This window comes from Balaenoptera ricei, chromosome 3 (genome assembly GCF_028023285.1).
Source record: "Balaenoptera ricei isolate mBalRic1 chromosome 3, mBalRic1.hap2, whole genome shotgun sequence".
NCBI lineage: Eukaryota > Metazoa > Chordata > Mammalia > Artiodactyla > Balaenopteridae > Balaenoptera > Balaenoptera ricei.
Genome location: NC_082641.1, coordinates 61,192,874 through 61,219,983, shown reverse-complemented (window position 1 = coordinate 61,219,983; position 27,110 = coordinate 61,192,874). Strand labels below are relative to the sequence as shown.

Sequence of the window (27,110 nt, the reverse complement as noted above, 5' to 3'; positions counted from 1 at the left end):
GGTACCACAGAGATGCCGCCCTCTGAGCAGCAACCCAGGCACCTCAAGCACACCAAGGCCAGGAAAAGACAGCAGGGAGACATGGAACCACAAACCACACTGCAGTTACATGTACCAATTCCGTCATCCACCCATTCTCTTGCTTATTATTTTCTGCTACATATTGAATTGGTTGAATCTTAAAAATATCTTGGTTTTGGCCCACAATATTGCAATATTGGTCTACCTGTCTCTAGTCTGTTTTTTTCCCGCACATCCCAGAGCCTTCCCTGAAGTGGTATACTTAAAATAGAAATCTTACTGTGTAACTCTCTTGCTTAAAACTACCTCCAGGATAAACCCCAAGCTTAGCTCACTATGTTTCAAACAAAAAGAGACTTGCACTTATATATAATTGTAGTGAAAGTGTCAAGTTTCAAAAGTAAGTTTAAAAAACTTCCTAAGACTCCAAGCCAAAAGCCAACCAACAAAATAAACAAAGTCTATAGTAACACATTAAATGACAGAAAATGATAAAGTTACAAAAATGAAGTTGAGTCTGAAAAAGCCTAAAGGTGAGGATTGAAAACAGTTCATCACGTGGGGATAACTTTTGTTACAATCTTGACTATAAATATAAAATGAAGACATTATTTGAAAGGCACACAATTATTTAGAGTTAAAAAAAAATAAAGCTTCTTTATTTTGGTGTGCATTACTCTCCCTGCTCCCCCATCCTACCTCCTGTGATTACCTCTCAAGCTACTTGCGTCATAGTTTTTGTCTTAGTTACTGCATTTAAGGGAACACAAGCTAAAAACCAGAGTGGTGCTAGAAAGCAGAAGCTTAAAACCTGTGAACCTCCAAACCTCAGGATGGGATTCTGGAACTGGATTATTTACCCATCAGATGGTAACGAGGATCTCATTTCTAGTGGTAGGTGGAGCGATGAGAACCCTTGGTGTGCTGTGGCGTTAGGATTAGGATCCTCAACTGTGATGGATTAAGATGAGGAACAGATGAAAGGGAAAATGGTTTATTCAGTAGCTTTGGCTGACCCTGTAAAACATACACATCCAGAAGCAGCTAGCCTGACAGACCATTAGAATAGCCTATTAAAGTTTCAGCTAAGGTGCCATTTGTATCTTATAGGGATGGGATGCTGTCGTCCAGGGTAAATTGTATACATTAAATAAATGATTTAATGGGTCTATGTCCCCGGTAGCTAGAATACATGGGTCCTCAACACCATATAAGCTTTCTGGGGACTTCCCTGGTGGTGCAGTGGTTAAGACTCCGCACTCCCAATGCAGGGGGCCCGGGTTCAATCCCTGGTCAGGGAACTAGATCCCACATGCTGCAACTAAGAGTTCGCATGCCACAACTAAGGAGCCGGCGAGCCACAACAAAGACCTGGCACAACCAAAAAAAACAAAAAAACAACAACAAAACACTGTATAAGCTTTCAAGCACCACAAAACCTGGATCCATATTGTGTCTACTAATGTCAGCATTAAAAGTAGCTATATCATACCCTTCTTTCCCTAATCCTCAGCTCCTCAAACTACCTTCTAATTTTTCTCTAAGTCAGCTAAGCTACAGATAGCTGCTAATCACGGCTCTCATCCTCACCAAAAGAATAATTCTGAGGCTCTGACAAAGCCCATACAGCAAAAACACTTTTCCAGCCAGTCTTCCCCACCCTCACTCTCCATTCCTGCAACTCTGTCTGATTTTGGGGGGCAAACTTTTCTTCCTCCTTCCCTTTCTCTCTTTTCCCTTTTCTTCCCTCCTTCCCCCCTTCCTTTCTGCCTTCTTTCCTTCAGACACTGCCAAAGATGCATATAATTAAGGAAAAACTAAGTAATTCAGGGAATTGGGACAAAAGGAAAATAAAGGTAGGAAAATAAAAGGTTAGCACATAGAAAAGTTTACCATATGGAACTGGTAGGTGAGTGTTATGAGTTGAATTGTGTCCCCCCTGCAAAAAAAGATATGTTAAAGTCCTAACCCAGGGTACCTCTGAATGTGACCTTATTTGGAAATAGGGTTTTTGCAGATATAATCAAGTTAAGTTGAGGTCATTAGGATAGAGCTTAATCCAAGCTCCATCCTGGTGTCCTTGTAAGAGGGAAGATTGGACACACACACACACACAAGGAGAATGCCACAACAAAGGCAGAGATTGGAGTGATGAAACTGTAAACCAAGGATTACTGGCCACCACTAGAAGGTAGGGAAAGGCAAGGAAGGAATCTCCCCTACAGGTTTCAGAGGCAGATGGTCCAGCTGGCACCTTGATTTCAGACTTCTAACCTCCGGAACTGTAAGAGAATAAATTTCTCTTGTTTTAAGCCACTTAGTTTGTGGTACCCTGTTACAGCAGCCCTAGGAAACTAATAGCGTAGGCATCCCATATTTGACTCAGCCACCTAGCAGCTGAAATAAGCAAACAGTCCAATAAATGAACCACAGTACCCACAGGATTCAAAGGTTCCATTTGTTCATGGAATGCAGAGCTTTCCATGACATGAGAGATCAGAGAATGGTCTTCTCTCTGGGTCCTACAGAAGAAACACTGTGGGATACAGTGGACAACTGTAGTCGATGACATTGATACTGATCGTGATAATGAATTTTATGTAGCTATGTCCTACAAACTACCTCACTGAAGGCAGATGGCATGACCCCAATGGAAAGTTCATTAGAAGCACATATAGGAACCAGAACTGAAAGAGGAGACATTACTACCAACCTTACAGAAATTAAAAAGGAATACTATGCACAACTGTACACCAACATATTAGATAACTTGGATGAAATGGACAAATTCCTAGAAAGATACAAACTACCAAAACTGCCTCAAGTAGGAACTGAAATCTAAAAGACCTAGAACCAATGAAGAAATCGAACTAGTAATCTAAAACACTACCCATAAAGAAAAACTCAGGTCAGATGGCTTCTCTGTTGAATTCCAACAAGCATTTAAAGAAGAATTAATACAAATTAGTCACAAAATCTTCCAAAAAATAAAAGAGGAAGGAATATTTCTCAACTCATTTTATAAAACGCTGTATTACTCTGACACCAAAACCAGACAAAAACATCCAAGAAAAAAATACAGACCAAAAGCACATATAGGAAGGATGTATTGTACCAAAAGAGTGTGGTCCACATACACAGCTCTATAACTTCATGTCTTTGAGGCAACCTCCATAAGTAATTTTCTCAAACTGGGTTTTTGATAAGGATTAGACAACAGATTCAAGGCTATGATCTCTGGCAAGAATCTGGACAGTAAATATTCTGCATTATCAGTGAAATGTAAGTCCTTATGCTTTGCCAACTTCCATGGCAGAAGACAGAAATGAGATCCTCTTATTTATTTATTGTTATCAGCATGATGAAAGTTAAGGGAATTGCTACCACCAAAATAAGAATTAAAGAGTGTTTTTCTTGCTGAAATTTGAACAAAGAGTGTGGGGCAAAGGAGAAGAGTTATTAGATATTTTAGATATATTTTATAATTTGATTTAAAATTTAATTTAAAACTACAAGAAAGATTTCAGATTATAGGAAAGTTTAAGCATTGACTTAAACACAGAAAAAAGACAGGCTCCTTTTCTCTGGACTTTAAAAATAAATCCAAAACACATCTTGTGAGCATAATAAACATAATTCCAGGAGTCCAAATTCTACCCTTTTTTAGATCTTGGTTAAATGCTGCCACTTTCAAGAAGATGTAGCTGTTCTCCGTTTAGTGTGGCACATGAAGGTTTCCTCTTACAACATTTTTCACTTTCTTCCTGGAGTTGCATTTGTCTTACTGTCTCACTGGAGTGTAATCTTCTTGAGGGCAGGAATGGTGTCTTGAATTAAGACTCTTACTCAGGTATAGGATAGTGCTTTGGGTACAAATAGCACTAACTAGAACTAACAAAAATACCATGTGTCTCATTACACGGTCAGTTTAAGGCTAAATGGATTTTTAAGGTACTCAAAGTGTTAAAGCCTCTTGTTAAAAGGATTGTCAGGTACAATAAACTTTAAAATTTTGTTTTTGAATTAAACCATGAATAAGAGATGGCTTTAATCTGATGCATTTATACTACGTACTTTTAATCAGATGTCCTCAGCTATAAGTATGGACATCTTTTGGGAGAAAAGTAGTAACCTAATACTTAATCTTCACATTGCAAAGCTATCCCTTTGAAGACATCCAACCGGTTTCTTCTTCTGAAACCATTCTTGGAATGGTAAGGAGAAACCCTATTAATAGACTGTGAAACTCTGGTTTATAGAAAGAATGAGGTTTTCAAAAAGAAATTACTTAAACCAAAGTATGTAAGGCAGATTGTATTATTCTAACCAGTTATTTACTCAACTTCTTTTAAAAGGATTATACAATCTCTGCCCATTGTCATGTGACTGGCAAGACTTCCTTATAAGAGGAATATACTTTCTGGCCCCACTGATAGGCCCTGTCATGTTACTTGCTTTGGTCAATAGAATGTAAGCAAAACTGAGGTGAGCAGAACTGAAGCATGCAGAATGTGAGCTGTTTTCAGTTTTAAGAGCAGCATGTGCCAGTGGTTTATAAGAGCTGATTATTACATTTCAAGAAACTTGGCAAGCCTCTTGTTAAACTGTTTGTAGCCTGAAATCCGCCATGGTGGGAGTATTTCCATCATGGAAATAGCAAACACTACAAATCAGTACTCCTCCTCCCTCAAGGTTGGGTCCAGCACACAGTGAGCGTGTCCCCAAAAAGTTGGTCTTTCAACCTGGAGCCTGCAAGCCAGGACACCAGTGGAGTAGAGCCAAAGCTGCCTGCAGCAGATGTAATTTGCTTGAGAAATGAATCTTTGTTTTTGTAAATTACTGAGTTGTAGGGGTTGTTTGTTATCTAAGCATAATCCACCAAAAGCTGACTGATACACCATGCTAGTGTTACTAAGATTTTAGTGAACACCAATGAGCCCTACCTTTATCTGTCCAGACCTTGATTCAGGGGATTTCTTCTAACGACTTGTGCCATCACACACCTTGAACCTGAAAGGATGAAAATTACACTCAGAGACTCAAGCCCAGGAATCCAGGTCTTGGAAGGTTACTATAAAGATATAAAACAGTAATTCCATTTTTAAAAATCACTAAACTACTGCATCATTTTTTTTTTTAAACCTGGGCAAACACAAGTCTGTCGCTCATGGACGTGGACGGTTCAGGAGTGACTCCCCAGCCCTTTCAACACCAGGTCACACGTTTCCATCCCCCTTTTCCACTCCAGGCGCATGAATGGAGCGCTGTGTCTTTAAGGGGGACGCGGCGCTGAGGTTTCCGCACAGGACAAAATGTCTGCGAGGATCCTGGAGGGGATCGGCGATCCCAGACACCCAGCCCACCTCCCGCTTCGGGGGTGAGGGGGTGAGTGTGGGCTGCGAGACTCGCGGCGGCGCGTGCCCACGGGAGACTGGGGAGTCCCGGGGGACAGGTGAGGGATCGCGGGAAGCTGCCTGGGGGCGGCGGAGTGAGCTGGGACCAGCCCGGGGCCTGGCGGGGGATCGCAGAGCAGCCAGCGCCCCGCAGACGCAGACGCGCAGGCTCGCTAGTGCACGGGGTTCCGGGCGTGCCCTCCGCGGTGGTGGGATTACCGTTATTGTAAAAGATGCACTGGGACCCGGGATTCTGCGTAACGCCCGGTTCAGTTTCTTTATGCACCTCATTTTTGCTCCTGCTCTACGGTCTCCCTTCAAAAAAGTTATTCAGGAATATCGAAAGTCATGTGCTCTCCCTTTATTAAAGTTGCCTTATTGCAGTCAGTCCTTTAACAGGGCAAGTGGTTGGCGGCCCTTTCTCTAATTGAGACTTCCTGAATGTTTCCCACTTTGGGGAGAAACCGAATGCAAGCCAGATGCTCAAACAAAGACCCCGATCCCCACCGTGCTCAAACAAAGGAATTTTCTGATCCTTCAGGAACATACAGGAGCAGTTTGCTATAATCACTTACACTAACCTAATGCCCAAAGTTTACCAAGCAAAGTTAGTTTTCCCTCCTCGAAAGAAAAAAAAAAAAAAAAAGTACCTGCTACCATCCGAACTTCTAATTAGCCGAGACTACAAAGATGCGGTGTTTAAGAGAAACTGTTGTAGAAATAGCTTAATAAATTGACATAATTAGGGTAATCATTTTCTGTACTTTTCATTAATGTAATTATTTATATACATTTTTTAGCCAAAAATAGCTTGAGGCAGCTGACAATGAAAAGTATACAACAATGTATGCAAAGACCAAGAGCCAAAACCAGGTAATTCTTAATTAAAAAATCTTTGTTACAGAGCTCTTCAAAGTAGGGCAGCTTTAAATCCCCCTAATTCATATTAAATAATGCATCTTACAAGATGAAAACGGGGGCTTCCCCGGTGGCGCAGTGGTTGAGAATCTGCCTGCCAATGCAGGGGACACGGGTTCGAGCCCTGGTCTGGGAAGATCCCACATGCCGCGGAGCAACTAGGCCCGTGAGCCACAATTTACTGAGCCTGCGCGTCTGGAGCCTGTGTTCCGCAACAAGAGAGGCCGCGATAATGAGAGGCCCGCGCACCGCGATGAAGAGTGGCCCCCACTTGCCGCAACTAGAGAAAGCCCTCGCACAGAAACGAAGACCCAACACAGCCATAAATAAATAAATAAACCCAAAAAAAAAGTAAAAAAAAAAAAAAGATGAAAATGGATCAACACCCTTCTTTTTAGGAACACATGTATTAAATAAAATAATGTAGGCCTGAAATAAAGGTCCACTTAGGGAAGAAGCTTCACAATTTTCATTTAAAAAAATACATTAATAGAGAGCGTTTCTCAGCCTTTTAGCTAACGGAAGAAGTACCTAAAGTTTTGGCTTATGACATTTAGAGAACATCTCTGATTTACCAGTTAATTAGCTGTGGGTCCAGTACATTTTCTACAGTCCATGTGTAACATTTTTCCAAATTTTTTCACACTTAACCCTTTATTCCCTAACTGAGGTATCCATCCTTTACAGTTTGGAAGCATTTTTACTTCATCTAAGCCTTCAGCCTGGTGACTATAGACTAATTTTTCTAACTGTCTAGATTTGTTTATAAATAGATTAATATATGGCAGTAAATTAATATTTCAACAGAGATGGACAGGTAACAGATGAACTGTGGTTTCCTTGATACCTCAGTTGTCAAGGCTAATTATTTGTTTTAATTCTTATATTCTGCTTTGATTAAAGTTACTGGTAGATAAAAATGTTTTTAGTGTTTTCACATAAGTCTGTGTGGATTTGACATTAGGGTGAATTTCTCACCTGAGATCCAGCCAGGCTCAACCTACACATATTTGTTTATAACTCTGCTAGATTAATCCAACTAAAGTGATTAGACTTGACCATGGAAGGACAAATAGAGCTTTCTGTTATTTTTTGAGAACACTGCCTGATTCTTTGACCTTGAGCCTGCCTGATACTTTGTATGTGTACAAGCACAAGTGTAAAATAATAAAATTAACTTTTGTGGGTGGTTTATAGGATGATTCTCAATGTTATAATCATACATTGTATGTATACACCCATACTTACACAAAGTATTCATCCAGGTTCTGATCTCTTCCTTTATTCTCTATACTGGTATTCAGGGAGATCATACTGAGGAATATGGGCTTTAATCTGATAAGTTATTAGAAGAATAAAACTTCTTCAGAGAACATCAAGTGCAGAGATAATTAATATGAATGTCTTATCTTCCACCAGCTTAGACTTCGTTATCATCCCTTCCAGATAATGGATACTGGAATGAAACTCATCATAGAATTCAGAGGCATCATACCATCAATACTACTCTCTCCTCTTCCAAGAAATAACTAAAGTCTACTTTTTTTTTTCAGCTTTTTTCCCCCTGAAATTGGACTCAAAAATTTCCACTGTTAAATTAATTTCATGCTAGCAGTGCACTTATTTAGCTTCAAGAAATTTTATTTAAAATATGAGCTTGGAAGACTAATTATACAACTAAAGAACTGGAACTTTATTTATTAGAGTCAGCACGCATGGTGATGTGTTTTAGTGAATGTTGTACCCTGAGCAAGGTGGGGAAGGGAAAGAATGCTTAAGCACGGGTATCTGCATGAACCTTTGTGTTAGGGTCCCCAAGCCCACCCTTCCCCACTCTTCATGAGTGAACATTGCTCTGATCTTTACCATGGGTGTCAGCATCTTGATCTCTCCCCACCAGATGGTAGGCTTCCAGAGGGCAGGGACTATGTGGTGCTCCTCTTGGCATCATGGGCAGCAAGCACGTGCCTGGCCCTGATCAGGTACACAAGGAGAGTTTGAATGAAAGAGTGGATGAAGTGAACGGACGTAAACGAAATAATCATTCATTGGCAACTTTCTGGTAGTTTTTAAATTGTTTAAGGAAAATTAAGAGAGCTTTTACTTTTCGTTTTCTTCTCGTTAGCTAACCATACAAGTTAATAGGTGTTCGGTTTTGGGGCAGTACTTGGTAAGGAAGAAATGCATATCACAGGACTCCAGCTAACTAGGCCTCCCTATCATCTTCTACCTGAGTGATGAGCCACCTATTTTGCGGGAAGATCAACTGAGGAAGTGAAAATAAATTTGGTTGGGGGTGGGGAAGTGGATCTCTGATTCTTTTTAATTTGCTTTTTGTATTTAAAAATCCCCAAGAGAATTCTTCCAACTTAAACTACTTCCTCTATCGAATAACAGAGTATGTTAAAGGGAAAAAACAGCACTGCCTTTTAGCCACTAAGATCTTCATGTGGGCATGTTTGAATAGTAAATACTGGGAGCTTCCTTTTGCTCATGCTTTGAATTGATATAGCACTGGTGAGTCCAACAGTGACATCGTGTGCATTATCTGATTTCAGCCACCTATTTATTAGGGGCAGCTAATCTTATCATTTCTCCTGACAGATGGGGAGATAGAGACTCCGGTGAGCTGGAGCTAAGAAACATAAAGTCGGGCTCATTTCATTTAATGCAGTGTCCCCTGAGTGCCTGCCCTATGCAGGCCCTATGCCAGGGAGATGAGTGAGGTGGGCTGCCCTCCCATGGCGTCCTCCATCTTCCGTCGATATAGAATCTCCCTCTGCTCAGGCAGGGCACAGCGAACCACCCACACTGAGCAAGCTCACGCACTGGGATCCTTCCAGGGCCAGATGGCAGCGCACTATGCCCCATGGGACTGTTCCCTCCAGTCTCCAGAGTTAAGGCTGCCTAAGCCTGCCTGAGCTCACATGCTTGAGGATTGTTTTATAAAATTACTTTTTATTTATGTATAGACCCTGCCATATACATACTCTACCTAAATGTATACACATGATCACGTGCATGCTTTCGCAGCACCCTTTTTCTTTTCCTTTTGTCTTTACCTCTTCCCCTTCTCCTTTCACATCAGCTGCCACCCCCTCAACCCATCGTGTATCTCCTTATTTTTCTTCATATATATAAAAAATTAATCTGTATATCCTATACAGATCTACTTATTATTTAATGAGAGTGAGATCATATTATACACACTTTTATGCATCTTGCTTTTCTCCCTAAACAGTTCCTCCAGAAATCCCCCTGACAGAGCTCCAATCCATCCTTTTTAATGGCGGCATAATATTCCCTGGGGTGACTACACATTATTTACCCAGCCATTTTCCTGCTGATAGGCATTCTCTTGATTCCAGTTTTTTGCCATTCTAAATAATACTATGATAAACATCCTAATACATGTTACTTTACATATTGGTACTTCTACAGAACAGATTCCCAGGAGTTGGATCCCCAATTATATCTATTTTTAATTAATAGAGATTGCAGATTGCTTTTCCTAAAAGCCTTCACATCTCCACTACGAATGCATGAGCATACCCTTTTCTCTGCCCCCCTTCCAACTTCGGCTGACAGACCTCTTCATTTTTGTAAGTGTGATGGATCTAACATGAGACCTTATTGTTACTTTAATAGCACTTCCCTGAATATAAGTGGTGTGCATCTTTTCACAAATTCCTTGGCCATCTGATTTTGCTCTTGGGTCATTTGCCTACTCATATTTCTTGCCCATTTTTCAATTGGCTTGTTTGTCTTTTTCTTCTCAGTTTGTAAGAGCTCTTTGTATATTAGGGTCGTGGCTGAAGATTCTAAGACTTCTCTTCCAAGCCAAGCTTCTCTCCCTCTGCACCATAGGGATGGTTGAAATGAGCTCAGGGATTGCTTAGCAGACCTAGGAAGGCTCTGCTAGGAATGACTTGTGGCCACAGTTACTGCTGGTCACTCTTTAGAGACTGAGTCTGAACAGAAGACTCTTTTGAGCCAGAATGTGGCTGTGGTCGGAGGGCTGAGAAGGTGAGGCAGTTCTGAACCATGCTGCCTTCCACCGGTTAAGACCTCCGAGAGTGAAGGCTTGCCAGGGCAGAGGAGGTCCCTCTGCCGCCCTCAGAGGGGCAGCACTCTGCTGGCCAACACTTGTGGTGTTGCTTGTCCCTGGCCCAGATGAGGGCTCCACTAAGTCTAAAGGATTAAGACATCAAAATCAGTGCTTCTCATCCCTGTTTTCCACCTTAAGTCTTAGAACAGATGCCACTCCTGTATGTGGCACTCCTCTGGGCATCCCAGATTTTGAAGAAACCCAGAGACATCTTGTAGGGAGGTAAAGCATGACAGTAATTGGTCACCTCTGGCACTTGTAGGGGCACATCAGTAATAATTGCTCTCAGACTCTGGCAGAGGTAGGAGAGTCTGCAGCAATACAATTTTCAACCCCCAGCTCAAGAAAGCATATCAGAATGCAAAGCAATAGTCTTAATGTTATACAAAAACTTTAAATCTCTTTTTTAACATCTTTATTGGAGTATAATTGCTTTACAATGGTGTTAAATCTCGTTTAATTTATAAAGTAAATATAGGCACTCATAATACTATACTATTCTCTCCACTTTTGTGTATGTCTAGTAATTTTAAAAAAGGGCACACTCTGGAAAGGTAAGATTCTAATTTAGAAGGAATGGAATTCTAAAAAAAGAAATGTAGAAAAAAATTTTAAGTAAAGCTGGATAAAAAAAACATCTCTAAGACTAAAATCTGGTTCTGTTTACTAAACACAATGTTTACTAACTGCAAAAAAGTTATCCTTGAAGGGGGTCTGTAACTCCCCTCCTCATCCCACCACTCCGGCTTTGGGGACTTCAGTGATTTAGTAAATCTCTTGGGGGAAATCTAGCCTTTAATTTCTAAAGACCTTTTATACTAATTATCATGGGTAACCATATTCAAACCAATGCCTCATATCAGAAGATATGTAAATAGCTATTTCTTTTGTTAGAAGAGGCCTGGTACTTATTTTTTTGGATGATTCTGGTAAATTCATTTTTTTTTTTTTTTTTAATTCAAGAGATATGTTAAATGTCCTGCCTGATCTCAGTGGACTTGCTTGGTGGGAAAAAAACAAATGAGGTTTAGAAAAGTGTAATGCATCTGTAACAAGACTATTAGCACTGAATTAAAAGCTTCACTAAATACTATTATTAAAGCAACATATTTTTCCTGTTTTTATCTTTGTCATCAGTCGTCCCTAGTTGCCTTTAATAAAAGAGATTCTGGAACTTCATCATCTCCACTGCTGCTGGTTCAAAACCTGACAGTAGGAGCTGGCACTGGCTATCTCATTGTCCATTATTCTCCCACCTCGGCCTGAATTTTCCCGATGAAATAAGTTCTCAGGAGAGCTCCAAGTCTGTCATATATTCTCTTACTATTATTTTTAAACTTTCAAAGCAAATTTGTCTAGAATCACACATTTGACCCTTTGTGAAGTTATTTTTTAAAGAAGAAAATTCACCTTTTCTATCTCCCCCCTCATTTGATAGGTTATAACAGTGGGAAATGTTTTCTTAATAGAAAAGACCTGGCAGTGATAGGCACTGTGTTGTATTCGGATCCCTTTAACGACAGGTATTTGTTGGACAAAGCAAACAGCTATTACTTCTATTTTTCTTCCTTAATTAAGAGAATCCACCAAGCTTTCTGTCTTGCAAATATAGTGTGCGGGCCATTTAGTTGGGATAAGCAATATAGAAAACTAATTTTATTTTTTTTTATGACTGGAGCACCTACGAGAGGGTCGGCAGAATGAACACCAGAGGGACCTGGCACTCTCCAGGATTTCTAGTATCTACTTTCAGGGCTGTTTAATTGAATTTCTTTTACTCCACTGCCTGTCCTCTGAATTTACTCCTAGCACTGCTGATGGTTCTTGAGAACTCAGAAGCCACACTGCAGTGTTTCCACCTGAGAACCCGGGCTGGCTAGAAACCCTGAGGCAATGATAGAGACAGCCCACCGCCTGATTTGAAGGTAAAAGTTTAGAAAACTGCTTTGTATATTGCTGTTTTCTAAATGTGCGTATTTTTAAAACATTTTAATGATTCTCAGTAGTCCATGTTTCTCATAAGCACATCATTTTTAAAATCACAAAAACAAAGAGATTTTTACCTTGAAAAAAGTTGTCTCCTTGAGAGCTTTTTGAAAAGCTGCTCAGTCCTAGCACTGCCACCCTTAAAGTCTAAGAAACAAAATTTTCATTCCTGAAACTTTTTTTCCCCACTCCTTTCTTCTGCAACACTGCGAGAAGAATTCAAAAGGGAGCCTTGCTCGTTTTTTTTTAAAGAGCGTAAAGGAGACTAGTTAAAACTAACATATACATACAGCACTTATTTAGCTTATTCTTATGAGAAGCTTGGCTTCCCAATTTTAGTCTTAGTACTTGTTAGCAAGGGAATCCAATGAATTTCGAAGAAAATTCCTGGTTAAGGAAAGAAGGGCTAGGCATTTTCTACCTTTTTTTCCCCCCTGCGGAATCAACGGTTAATACCTACTGAAAAAGAAACGCAAGCGTCTACCCAAACTAACCACAGGATTTTTATCAGTAGTGAGAGGGAGGCATGGTTTCTTGACAGGCTAACTCTCGTCCTAGAAGTTGTGTGTTGGAGCGTGTGTCCGTGTGCACATGTAATTTTGTGGTCGTCTTACCCTGTGTCCCTCGGTGCAGGCGCTGCCTAGAGAATGAGGAGCGACGAGCCGGCCGTGACCATGGAAGAGACGGGCGGGCCGGACGCGGCTGCGGGCCGCCTGGGGGCGCCGTACTCCGAGGCCTGGGGGTACTTCCACCTGGCGCCGGCGCGCCCCGGCCACGCGTCGGGCCCCTGGGCCACCTGCCGGCTGTGCGGGGAGCAGGTGGGCCGCGGCCCGGGCTGGCACGCGGGCACCCCGGCGCTGTGGAAGCACTTGAGGAGCGCGCACCGGCGGGAGCTGGCGGAGAGCAGCGCCCGCCACTCGCCGCCCGCCGCCTCCGGCCCCGCCGCGGCCGCCGAGGGCGACTGGGCGCGCCTGCTGGAGCAGATGGGCGCGCTGGCCGTGCGCGGCAGCCTGCGGGAGCGCGAGCTGGCGCGGCGCGAGGCGGCCGTGGAGCAGGGCGAGCGCGCCCTGGAGCGCAGGCGGCGGGCGTTGCAGGAGGAGGAGCGCGCGGCGGCCCAGGCGCGCCGGGAGCTGCAGGCCGAGAGGGAGGCGCTGCAGGCGCGGCTGCGGGAAGTGAGCCGCCGGGAGGGCGCCTTGGCCTTGGGATCGGCCCTGCTGCACGCTCCGCTCAAAGAGGAGCCCGAGGGGGACCCCAGGGACGGCTACGTCATCACGAAAGTCTTCCTGTAGGTTTTAGCCGCTCCCGTCCCCCAACCCCCGGCCAGCGCTACTCAAAAAGTGAGGCCCGCGGACCGGCGTCTTCAGCCTCGCCTGGGAGCGAGATCTCAGGCCTGTTGCCGCTCTGCCTAATCGAAATCGCCAAACGTGGGGTCCTGAGAAGCACTTCGGAGGCCCGGCAGAACCAAAAATCACTCCGTGGTCCTCCGGGGTGCCTGGGAGCGCAAGCTCCAGCGGCCTCCAATGCTGGTGGCGTTTAGTGGCATCCGTGCAGGGGGTGGTTTTCCTCTGACTGACTTTGGAATGAGAGCTCCAACAGCCCTGTGAACCTAGATCACCTGGAGCCATGGCCATTTTGTGTCTGGTGACTTTGAAAGGACAGGAGCTTCCTTACACACCAAAGACTATCACACCATGTGCCTGTACACCAGCCAGGGCAACCCAGGGTAGAGGGTGCATGGAAATGAGGATAAAGCATTTTTATCCAAAAAAGAGTTTTTCCTCATTTCCTAATGAGTGAATCTTTGATGAGTAGTCTTTGCCCAGCACCAAGTTCTGAACGGGAGACCGTTTACGTTTCCAAGACTGCTCATTACCCTGTCATTTCTAGCGCCTTAGGGAGGCAGTGCTGGAGAAGCCCTCTTTTCGCTGCCCTCTCCAGCTTGCCCGGCAGTACCAAGCGCCCTGTCTTACCTCCGCCCTCTTTCTTCCCCCGTTTCAGACCCAGTGGCAGCTGTGCTGTTTCCCCACTTAACTGCCTCACACCTGCCGCCTGACTAGCAAGACATGACCCCATCCCTCCTTGTTGTTAGGAAGGGAGCTTCTGCCCCCCGCATCTCCACAGTCCTCACTCCTGGGCCGAGGGGAAGGCACCCTCCCATCTGAGGCCACCTCCTCCTCTCATGTTTTCATCCATTCCTCTTCCACCTTTCCTGGGCCCTTCCTCCACTATGTTACCTCTTTTCCTCTGTCTCATTCCCTCCCTTTCTTCAGAGTCTTCCTCTTTAGCAATGCCCCAGTCTTCCTTGGACTGAAAAGAAAGACTCCCCCAGCCCGGATGCTCCCAGCTGAGCCCCCTCTAAGCAAGGAGTGTCGAGCAGTCCTTGCTGCTTATATTTGCTCCCCATTCCTTACTCCTTCGCTCGTGGTCAGCTTTGCATGCTACACTGGACTCTTAAGAAGCCGCTACAGTCTCACAATGGCTGAATATGATGATTTATTTTCAGCCTTCATCTTGCTTAATCTGTCCCTTCTTGACATTTTTCCTTTGGTAGATGGAACTTGCTTTTCCTCCAGAGAATTCCTTTTCCTGATGTAGACTGGTTTCCAAACAGTTTTTCTTCAGGTCTCTTTTTTCCTCATTTTTCTGAGAATTTGAAAATGTTCAAGCATCCAGAAAAAGTTGAAAAGCTAGTACAATGAATACCCACATATACCCTCCACCTAAACAGTTGTTAACATTTTTGCCATATTTATTTTTCTTCCCTCCACCCCAAACATGCATGGCATTTCATCCCTAAAGTATTTCAGCATGTTTATCCCAATAGCCTCTAAGATAGAGTCCTTAATTGAAATTCCCTAATTGTCCCAAGAGTGTCTTTTTCTCTTTTCTAAAAAACAGGGCCCAGTTAAGATTCATATATTACTTTTGATTATAACTCTAGTCTCTTTTAGTCTAGAACAGCCCCCTTACTATTTTTTTTCCATGACATTTACTTTTTAAAAAGTCCCAGCCATCTTATGTATGTCTTATAGACGTCCTGTATTCTGGATTTATCTGATTGTTTCCTTAGGCCAATTTATGTACCCAATCTTGGTTCATCTACCCGTAGAGGTACAATAATCACCTCTGTGCCAGCGACTCCTGACTACCTCCAGCCTTGAGTGTTCTTCCGGGTCTGTCCTTCATGGCCAGTCCCCTGCAGCATGTCTCCACCTCTACTTGCATATCTTGCCACAGGAGATGGTAGGGGTAATTCTATTCAACTCTGCATCTCCACCCCTGACCCAATAACTAATAACCACTGGGCTCTTAAAATGTATCAGGTACATTTACATGTATCATCTCACTTTATTTCCACAGCAGCTCCTTGGGGGGTGGGTATTAATACTATGCCCATTTTACAGCTAAGGAAACTGAGAGAGGGGTTAAGTGGCTTGTACGAGATTACAGCTAGTAAGTAGTTGAGTCGGGTTCCAAATCCAGTCTCTACCTGCAGATGCCATGCTCCCAGCTGCCGTACTGTTGGCCTTGTTACTCAGTCACCGGAGCTGACACCTGTTTCATTCCTAACTCCAACTCCAGGTAGTACCATCAGTGACATTAACATGTACTGAGCACTCACCATGCCAGAGCTGTGCTAAAATGCTTCACAAGAATAACTGCCTACTATGCAGCAACCCCATGATATAATTACTCTTACACCCATTTTGTAGAGGAGAAGAGACAGGCTCAGGGGAACTAAGTAATGTCACCGCAGAGTGGGATATGAGCACCATTCTCACTGAATCCTAGGCCCCTGATCTATTGAGTCTATTTCTACAAAGTGTCACAGCTGTCTTCCTTCTGATGCCACCTGCTCAGCTCAGGCCCCATTTATTATTCATCTGGGATTCATCTTCCCATCCTTGTGTTCCCACACTGTCCCCTACTTGGCCAAAGGAACTGTCCTAAGCTGACATTGATTACATCACATTTCCTGCTCAAAGGACCCCCAAGATCACCCATCATCTACAAGCTCTAGCTTTGTGGCTTGACATTCAAGTCTCCTCTACCGCTGTGCCAGTCTTATCTGTCCCTTCCCCTACACATGCTGTATGCTTTGGCCAAATTGGACTCCTTGTTCTTCTGACATGCCCTGGTCTTGGCACCTCTGTGCCTCAGTTTGCCTTTCCTCCACTTAAAAAGCCCCTTCAATTTCTAAGTATGAAAAATCCCGCCCATTTTCTAAGACCTAGCTCAAATGCAACTGCCTACATGAAGCTTTCCTGGATTCCTCATCATTCAGAGATGATTCTTTACTTCTCTGGACTCTCAGCATTTTGTATCTCAAAACCCTTAGAAAGGCCATCTAGCGTGTGGCTCTGTGGGTTCCTGTCTTACCTCCCTTGCCTGAGCCCTTGGGAGTTAAGGATGGAGTTCACTCATCCTTCTACTCCCACAGTGACTTGCCTGTAACAGCTGCTCAATAAATATTTGAGGCACTGAATTCAATGTCTAAGATTTTCACAAGTCTTCTCAAATTATTAATATAATTATTCATTTATCTTTAATCCTCTAAGTAGAATTCCTAACAGAAAACAATAGCCTAAAAGGAAGTAGCAGTAAATTTTTAAAAGCTGTTTAGTCAATAAAGATTTAATAAGTGTCAGTTATTGGGCTGTTTGGCTTGAATCCAATCACCTAGTATGTCATTATCAGGAACACTTTTCTTAAAATTATTTTCTTCACTACACAATTAATAAAAATGCAATGCCCCACTCTACGAAGAAAAGCTGAAAAAAAATCCCCCGTAGTCCTGTCAGTCACCTTAGACTGCTATTAACATTTTAATGTATTTTATTCTCTTGTCTCTTGCAATTTTTGTATTACTCTAATAATAGTATGATCTTTCTTTTAAGTATTGAAATTTAACTTCTTCATGTGGATTTATAAGTTGGGCTATAAGATCTGAATCTGGACTTTTTGGAAGGGAAAAAAAAAAAACTTCTACAAATGTCACTCTCAGTTTCACCAATTGTTAGAACCACTAAAATAAGCAAAGATTGACTTTCAGAATCTTAACCGCTCCTTCAAAATAGATGGCTAATGGGAGCACCAGTAGCCTGTTCAGGGGATGGGGAAAGCAATTAGCCTGACTGATGACTTACCACTGGTTGTGGGAGTTATACACTTTTTACACTTCTGCATTGCTATAACTTTTTTATATCAAGCATAAATTACCTTTATAATTAAAAATAAAATTACTTACCTCTTGCAAATGGAAAATCCTTACTACCAGCATTCAGCTTCCTTATTTAAGATAAACAAAACTTCCAACACAAGAACTGAGATAATCTGCAATTCCAGAGAAGCCTAGAAGGAAATGCAGCCCTTGTCCAGTCCAACTCCATCATTTGACAGAGGAGAAAAATGAGCCTGAGTGGCTCGTCCACTCTTAGTGGCTATGATGGCTCACCTGACTCCAGCCTCCTCATCAGATATTCTGCCTCTTTGGCCTTGAGGGCTTCTGCTGGCTCACCTGGCAAAGCACAAGGGCTATCAGGACCAACTGGCTAAGCCGGCATCCTGTCAGCTAAGAGCTGGGATCTGAAAGTGAAGAGGTGGGTTCCGGGGATTGCATCAGCCTCTCTGGCTGCGGCACTGTCTGCTCACAATTAGAGTTGTCACTGCTAATGGGTGATGGTGACATGCCTTGCGTATATTGGCAGAGCTTCCCTGATTTATGTGACTAGGCTTGCTAATAGCACCAGCCAGCACTGCCTTTGAGGGCAATGCATGCAGTGGTGAGGTGGATGGCTGGAATTGGGATGCAGAATGCCCTGAACCTGACTCCTGAACTCCTGCCATGATGTAAAGCGATCAATCACTTCTTTAGGTTGAAATTTGTCAGGGAGGAGGGGGGTGTGGGCAAAGCAGGGTAATGACAACCAAGGTTGAAAGAGCTAGGGCCCTTTATGCACCTAAGTTTTCATCCCTGGAGGCTGGAGAAGGGAAGGGATTGGCTTGGTTTGGGCTGAATTTCTACTTTAAATGGCTGTGCATGTCTTAATGTCTTAGAAGGGATTCATAAAAACTGAGCTGTTGTTTTGTTTTGCTGCCATGGACTCATTAGGGAATTCTATTTCTAAAGGTTTGATCTTCTTACCTTTCTACAACTTGAATCTGCTCCTTTGTCTGGAAAATGGATGAGGTGATCCTTAAGGTCACCTTTAGCTCTAACATGCTATGATTACATAAAATACAGTGAAACATCAATCTTTGAGTGAATCAGCTGTTCTGTTTAGATTTTCTTGTTAATTGCAGATTTAGAAGAAAATGTTGAAAGTCACATATGTGTGTTTATTATTAAAAATAATAATAGTATATCACACTTCTACAGAACTGAGGTACTAACTCTATAGGATTCACTACCTAGAACTGAAAACGTGTGCAGTGGTAATGAGCGTGCTCTCCCATACCATACTCTTTTTGTCTTCACAACAACTTGCTGGCAGGACAGGTATAATCATCCCTGTTTTACTGTGAGGCTCCACACTTCAACAAGGTGAAATGGCCTGCTAAAGGCCACACAGCTTAATAAGTAGCAGACTGGAGGGTGGACCTCAATCCGTGGTTCCCAGTCAGACTTGGGACCAAAGAGTTGCACCTCCTTCCACAACTCTCTTCTGGCTCACCTCTTTACCAGTGCCAGGACCTCTGTATCATGGCCTTAGTGTTTGCTGACACTTGAGTCGACGTTGGCTACTTCCCATCCACGAGCTCTGGTGCTGAGGGTAAGCAAGCCAGCTTTCCCAGAGGAAGCAAGGTTGGCCTTTATTAGTTTCCTATTGCTGCTGTAACAAATTACCACAAACTTAGTGGCTAAAGACAACACAGATTTTATTATCTTACAGTTCTGCAGGTCAGAAGCCTTGAAATGCATCTCAAAGTGTTGGCAGGGCTGTGTTCTTTTCTAGAGGCTCTAGGAGAGAATCTGGTTTTTTGCCTTTTCCAGCTTCTAGAGGTTGCCCACATTCCTTGGCTTGTGGCCCCTTCCTCTTCAAGGCCAGCAAGGACCGGTGTTTCTCACGAGGCATCACTCTGCCTCCCTTGTCCACATTTAAAGGACCCTCTCCTTATCTTAAATTCAGTTGGTCAGTAGCCTAATCCCATCTGCAACCTTAATTCCCCCCTGCCAGGTAACACTGCGTTTCCAGGGATTAGGGTATAGACATTTGGGAAAGGCGGGGAGGTGGCAGGCATTATCTACCCACCACAGCATTATACTGCCTGACCCAGGTCTGGGGGGCGGGGGGCGGTTTAGAAAAGCATGTGCCTGATGGGGACCCCCCTATTCCTCAGGAATCAACACTTTACTGGGGGTCCTAATCTTTCCCTCTTGTATTAATATTTTACTCAGCCTCTCTGCCCAGTGCAGGGAGTCCTCATAGACTTTTCTGAGAAAGATACCTAGGTGACTATGAAGAATGCCTCTGGGGGGAAATCAGAGGCCTCCAGAGTTCTGAGAACATTTACAAATTTGTGGCACTGAGTAGGATCTGGCTGACTAGGAAGGCGGGGGGGGGGGGGGGGTGTGCGAGGAGTTGATCGAGCCTTTGGAGTCAGATGTGAATTAAACTCTAAGCTTTCAAAAAAAAAAAAAAAGAGTACTCAAAATGTTATGATTAGTGAAAATGTTGAAACATAAAAAAATAAAAATAAAATAAAATCTAAGCTCCCAACCACCTATGTTAGGTGTCACCTTGGCAACCAGCTCCACCTCTCTGAAATCCAGTTTCTTCATCAGTAAAATAGAGATAAGACATACCTTACAGAGTTGTTATAATGATTACTATTTATGCAAATTCTGACATAGTTTAAACTCAATAACTATGACTTCTTTTTTTCCTCTTACTTATCTGAATGGGAGCTCTAAACCAATCCAAAGGACTTCAGAAAGAGCAAGTTCCCTGGGATGATTCCCGAGAGGAGAGGCACATAAGCCACAAAGGTTTGCCAAGTCATTTTCCCTCATGATGGAACTATTTTTTCTCTCAAAACATAAATTTCATACCTGATTTGCCAAATAAGCTAATCCAGTCAAACTCAATATGACTTGTGACTACGAAGTAATCTGACAAATCTTACAAGTAAATATATCAAAACCTACCCATTTAAAGCACTTCTGCCTTCAAAGTTGTCACCTTTGAAGACTATACAGTTATTCCAAAAATGCTTCCATGCTTAAAACACTTCTGGAACTCCTCTTTTAGAGTAGCTCTTGGAATTTCTGGCACATTCTTTAAAACACCCTAAAGTTGGCAAATATTCATCTTACCAGGAAAAGTTGATTTTTGAAAAGAGCTGCCAGTTACTCAGAGCCCAGTCCGGTGAATATAACCAGATTAACATTTCTTGTTAATAAGGTGTGATTATAATAAAGCAGTGATAATTCTGTGTGTGTGTGGTTCATAAATTGGCCTTGAAGGTGTTGTACATTAAGGTTAAGTAAAGGGAGCACAGTCGTAGTAGAGATTAAAGCCCATCTGAGTGGGTTTATGATGTGAATGAATTCAGATAGCCCTGGGAGTCATTAGATATTTAAATAGTACTAAATGTTTCTCTTTATGAAAATCTTAATTATGACATTCTCTAAAATCTGATTTCATAGTATTAAAATGAAGGCTTTAAGGAAAAGCAATAAATGCTAATGAAAGCTTTATTATTTCAGTATATATTCTCCTGGGCCTTTGGTCAAGGTAAGTAATGATCAGATGAATGAGCTGGCAGAAGTCTGTTAGTAATTGGAAGCTAAGTAACACACTGTCACATGTTTAAATGTATTTAATAATATTCCACCAACTTTTCCCTGTCTTGCTTTCTGGGCAATGAAACGTAGATGAGGAAATTTCTGGGCATTTTAACAGAGATGAGGAAAGCTAGCTTTCTGTTGGGAAAATTTCTGAAAGTCATTCTTACTCAGCAGACACAAAACATTGTTTGCCTCCATCACATCCGCTTCCCCACGTGTGTCTGCTCCTCATCCTCCAGGGACTTTTTGATTTAAATGTTTTCCATCAACTCCAATTTCTAACGACCTGATAAATGTTGCTATTTTTTTCCTTGGTACTTCAGTGCTCTATTGTTCAGACTTAGAACCACAAAACCCCAATGTCTTGAGCAGGCAGTTACTATTATTTCAGGTAATTAGAGGAGATACATAATCAAATGAGGGGCTGCAGCCTCAGTAAGGTTCTACTGCTGTCTACATATCCAAAACCCTTAAAAATATGACTAAAATATTTTGAAGGCAGAGTTTATAAGATTCCCCTAAAAAGGTGTGATTTAGAGACAGATCTGAAACCATTAAAAACAACAACAACAAATTGCTCCTTCCCCTCCACCCCAAGAACTTTGGCTTTTGAAAAAACTTTGAAGTGAACAGAAACCATTTTGGATTAATACTTTTTTTGAAACAATCAAGACCTTCGTGTGACTACTTGGCCTTTGCATTCTACCAAATAGTATCTAAAAATAAATGTAAGCTCCAAGACTGCAGCAAGTCTTACCCGATTTGTTTACTGCTGTATCCCAAGCGCCGAGAATAGCGCCTGGCCTATATTAAGGCCACCTGCTGAATGAATGCATTGCTGCTGAACTTTTATTCTTATATAGAAGTATCTGAAATCTAGTTGTTCGAGTTCTCCCTGTAGCTCCCCTGCTCCCACAGGGTACTGAGAGCCAGGGTGACCTGCGAGACCTCCCTATCATTTTCTCCAATGGCTTCATTTCCAAAGTCATGCAAAATCCACCCCTTCTTTGAGGATGACCTCAAAGGGTCACCCATGATATCTTCTACGCTTTCTCACCGTCTATCATCTACCGGTCTCCTGTTCATTCTCCAATATTAAGAAACCCAGCTCCTGATGCAGTCTTGTCCGCGTATCATCACCTCAGGGAATGAAGACGACCCATCCACTTACTCGCCTCATCCGTCATCCTCCCTGACTTCTACTAATAACCACCATCTCTGCTCCAGGAGTCTACTCCCAACCGCGTCCTTGGTATTTTTTTTTTTATATATAAATTTATTTATTTATTTTTGGCTGTGTTGGGTCTTCGTTGCTGTGCACGGGCTTTTCTCTAGTTGCGGCGAGCGAGGACTACCCTTCATTGTGGTGGCTTCTCTTGTTGCGGAGCACAGGCTCTAGGCACACAGGCTTCAGTAGTTGTGGCACGTGGGCTCAGTAGTTGTGGCTTCCAGGCTCTAGAGCGCAGGCTCAGTAGTTTTGGCTCACGGGCTTAGTTGCTCCGCGGCATGTGGAATCTTCCTGGACCAGGGCTCGAACCCGTGTCCTCTGCATTGGTAGGCGGATTCTTAACCACTGCGCCACCAGGGAAGTCCAGCGCTCTTGGTATTGATAGCACAGCATAATAACACTAACAGTCACTAATATTTGAGGGCTTACTATGCACTGGACACTGTGCTCAGTGCCACACAGGCCTTCTCTCATTTAAACTTCCCAACAACCCCATGAAGACATTAAGCTAGAGGTTTAAATAAATTTTTAAATGTCACTCAGCTGAGGAGTGGTGGAGCTGTGATTTGCACCCAGGTCAGTGAGACTCTTCAGCCAGGGCTCTTAACCATCCCACTGGGATGAAAAGAATCAAAACTTAAACCCCAGCTCTGCCACTCTGTCACACAGACTTTTTGGCCTTGAGCAAAATAAACACCTAAGTCTCAGCTTTCTAGCGCATAAAATACTGGCAGAAGCAAAGAAGATAATATATGTTAAGTGCTTACTTAGAACAGTACCTAACGTACCACAAATGTGTGTTCCATCCATCCTATTAACAAATGCTTAATGAACACCTCCTAAGCATCCAATCCTGTGGCAGGTACTGAAGACACAGCAGTGACTAAGACAAACAAGTTCTCTGCCTTCACAGGTCTAACCAGCCCCTGTTGCATGCTCAATAATAAATATTTGATAGAACAAGCCCTCAAGGAGGTCTGCTAGCCTCCACTCTGCCTCTCTTCAATCAGCCAGTTATTTTGCTATAAAGCAATCTAATGAGGGCCCTTCCTGGCTTAAAATCCTTCAGAAATTCCTCATTTGCAAAGAGATAAGAACCAAATTTCTTAACACATTATGTGAGAGCAACTGTACTTAAGTGGCTCAGTTCTCCTCCCTACCCCAACCTCCTCTTCTTTAATCAGTGAAACTCTTTCTTCATTTGAAATCTATTTGGAATCTTGAATTGTAAACCAGATCAATGTAGACCTATTCTGTTAATGGCATGAGAACTGGAGTCACCAGTTTGCCATCCTAACCCCTTCCCACCCCTATCACTCACACTCACACACACTCACACACACACACACCCCTGTAGCTCCTAAGGCAATGCCACAGGTTCTGTCAAACAGTTTGAAAACCAAGTTTAGATCAGTCTTTTTCTAACTGTAGGGCACAGCCCATTAGTGAATTATGAAATCACTTTAGTGGCTGGAATCAGTGATTTGGAAAACAAAAATAAAAGTGCATTACATGAACTAATGGCTAAGTATTGGTATATAAAACCTGTTATATATGCACACACAGACCCTTACATTCTGAGCTGTGACATAAATTGTATTTCTTAATGTGGATCATAGTCAAAATGGTTCAAAAGCCATTGCTTTACATCCTCTTGCAGCTTCAGTTCCTTCCATTTCCTCAGTCACATAAAACTCCATCCATATCAAGCCACTTGTGGTTCCCCAAACCCATCTTGCTCTTCCTCTTCTATGCGTGTAAGTGTATGGTGCTAGGCACCAGGAACGCAGTTTCAAGAAAAAGCAAAATCTTGCTTACATGGACAAATATACAAATCACACTATTTAGCTGTGAACCCAAATAAGTAGTCTAAATGAAACAAATCTGGATTTTCAAGAACATGTACCAAAGACAATTAGGGAGACAAGGGAGCCATCCCTGAAGAAGAATCAGTTAGCAGAGATCTAAAGAATATGTCAGAGTTAACTAGGTAAAAGGGTAGAGGAAGAGCATTCCAGACATAACAAAGTATAGGCAGCCCTGGGATGAGAGAGGATATGGCATGTCTGAGGAACTGAAAAAAAGGCCAGAGTGCTGGAGCCCAGAGAACGAGTGGGAGGGCAATACGAGACAGGACGGGAAAGGTTGGCAGTAGTTAGACCAGGTGGGGACTTACGGGCTAGGATTTTGTTTTCTGTCCTCAGAGTAATGGAAAGCCATGAGGAGGATTTAAACAGGAGATGATGAAATAGGAGTTTTGAAGACACTATGTCTGCAGTGTGGAGGATGGACTAGAGGGAAGGAGTGACTGCAGGGAGACCAGTTAGGAAGCCAGTAGAATAATCCAGGTGAGTAGTGACAGTGAATTGAGTCACTATATTGGAAGTCAGGGGAAAGAGGAGAGAGGGTGTGGTAGTGAAATAGAGACCGACTCCTAGGTTTTGGCTTGCATAACTGGGCAGATGGTGCTGCTAGCTGACAGAGTAAACTGGAAGAGACAGGCTTTGGAGAAGACTCTGGGTTCAGTCTTAGATAAGCTACATTTAAGGTGACTTTGAGTTGGATATGTGCCCTGCTAAGACAACCTGGAAGCCATGGGAGTATAGCTGGTAAATGAAATTGGGCATGAGTGTGAGGAAAATACCTGGGCTTGAGACCTGAATGCCTCCCCACTCTTCCTGGTGTTGTATTTCTACTTATTATAAATGTCTATGAATACACATAGTTAACTACACAGTTTTACTGCTTTAAAGTTCAAATATAGAAATGAATAAAAAGCAAAAATCTGCTCACTCCTTGGGTAAGTAAACACTTTGATACATACCCTCATACAGTTTTTAAATGGGATGATGCTTTACATACTTTTCTACAGTATGCTTTTTTTTTTATAAATTTATTTTATTTATTTATTTTTGGCTGTGTTGGGTCTTCATTGTTGCGCATGGGCTTTCTCTAGTTGCGGCAAGTGGGGGCTACTCTTCGTTGTGGTGCACGGGTTTCTCACTGTGGTGGCCTCTTGTTGCGGAGCACGGGCCCTAGGCGTGCAGGCTCAGTAGTTGTGGCATGCAGGCTTAGTAGTTGTGGCACGCAGGCTCAGCAGTTGTGGCACACGAGCTTAGTTGCTCCGCGGCATGTGGGATCCTCCCGGACCAGGGCTTGAACCCGTGACCCCTGCATTGGCAGGCAGATTCTTAACCACTGCACCACCAGGGAAGCCCCAATATGCTTTTTTAAATCAGCAATGTAATAAGAATGTTCTTCTCTATCACGGTATAGACAGTTCTGTCTTACTCATCTGAATGGCTACAAAGTATTACATAGTAGGCCTGCAACACAATTTAACCAACACCCCAAGTCACCACTAATGGATAGCTGGGTTATCTGGCAGACAGTTACAGGCCCATTCAGTAGCCATTGTCCCCCTCTGCCTTGCTCATTGAACCTGATTTTGTTCCAACAAGCAACATGTTCTGCCCTAGGTGACAGTTCATGATTGGCTTAAGGCAAGTGAGACCATCCATCCTGTTGGCCTACCTTTTCAACTTCCCTTGCAGCTATGGGCAGTAATGTTATCAGGCTCTGGCTAATAACCCTAAGTAGAAGTCTGTTGTGAGAGTTTCTGAGTAAGCTTTTGCTTTCCTGATAAAAGAGAACTAACAGGAATACTGCTCTTTCCTCTTTCTTCTGTTTTGGACATGACTGTGATGACTGGAGTTCCAAAAGTCATTTTGCAACTACAATGCCATAAGCCAGCACTAAGAAGAGTAAAGCAGAAAGGCAAAGAGAAAGCCTGGGCCCTGATACACATAGACACACACGTAAACACTGACTCATTTTAAAGAATCCAAATGTATTTCCACTTTAAAGCCTGAAAAAGTAAAATGAAATGTTTTAGATCAAAGATTCAAGGCAGAGATATAAGTGATGCCCTACAAAAATAAGAAGCACACTTAGAACAACACAATGGGGAAAATACTTTCAGCTGTTCCTGAGAACACCTTTAGATGCTAGGTCTAGAAACGCCTTTCTGGCTCCCTGCCAAGCATATCCCTCTGTCCTGCAACTCGTTAGGAAGGCCTTTGTATACAATCTCTCCTTGCTGGAAATTTCTATTTCTTTTGCCTGCTCTTTGAAAATGTGCCAAATTAAGAAATAATCTTTTACATGAAAAGTTGGAAGGTGTTTGAATTGGGTGAACCATAACTTTTCATAAGTTCGCAACTAAAGTAAGTGAAACATCAGAAGTAAAAACTTTTAAAAACAGAAAGAAACCCCCCCCCCCACTTTCTGAGAAAAAGTGCTTCCTGGCTATTTAATTCTAGAAAACAATTTCTGTTATTTTACAGTAATGGTGATGGTTTCTTCTGTTCTCTATTTTGCCAGCTTCTCATGTTCTGGCAAAATATGTTAGATTTCTCAAAATTCAGCAACTTGTAGCTCCACTTAAACACTTAAAGGCTATTAAGTTAATAAATTTATACTGCATGAATAAACTATAGTTTTAAATATTAGACGCAAAACAACTTTATGTGTAATTCAAATTGTACATAATCCATATTTATGCTTCTAAACAAACAGAAGCTCACATTTGTACTACTTTTACAGTTTACAAAGTGCTTTTACATACATTTTCCCATTTTCTATTCAAGACAAACATGAGAGTTA

General features: G+C 42.5%; 2 protein-coding genes and 1 non-coding gene across 6 annotated transcripts in view; 2 read left to right on the top strand and 1 right to left on the bottom strand.

Annotated features, from left to right (window-relative positions):
• PDE8B (phosphodiesterase 8B) overlaps nt 1-13,184 on the bottom strand; it is a 383,095-nt gene extending 369,911 nt beyond the window's left edge. For 2 of the 3 annotated variants that reach the window (XM_059916606.1, XM_059916610.1), the window contains exons 1-2: nt 13,041-13,184; nt 4,965-5,031 (exon numbers count right to left, since the gene is read on the bottom strand). The gene's annotated coding sequence lies outside the window, so the exon portion shown is untranslated. The remainder of the gene's footprint in view (nt 1-4,964; nt 5,032-13,040) is intronic. The other variant, XM_059916608.1, reaches the window with a different exon arrangement.
• ZBED3 (zinc finger BED-type containing 3) lies at nt 5,295-17,691 on the top strand. Of its 2 annotated transcripts, none has more exons than XM_059916613.1 (3): nt 5,295-5,473; nt 12,250-12,365; nt 13,060-17,691. In XM_059916613.1, the coding sequence occupies exon 3, from the start codon at nt 13,074-13,076 to the stop codon at nt 13,713-13,715; it is 642 nt and encodes a 213-aa protein (XP_059772596.1). In that variant the 5' UTR covers nt 5,295-5,473; nt 12,250-12,365; nt 13,060-13,073; the 3' UTR covers nt 13,716-17,691. The 2 variants fall into 2 exon arrangements, with proteins under 2 accessions (XP_059772596.1, XP_059772597.1); XM_059916614.1 differs by having other exon boundaries at nt 5,296-5,406.
• On the top strand, nt 10,344-10,481 carry LOC132364227 (small nucleolar RNA SNORA47). Its single transcript, XR_009502772.1, has one exon. It is a non-coding gene; the product is annotated as a small nucleolar RNA SNORA47 (small nucleolar RNA).
• Nucleotides 17,692-27,110: the final 9,419 nt, after the last annotated feature.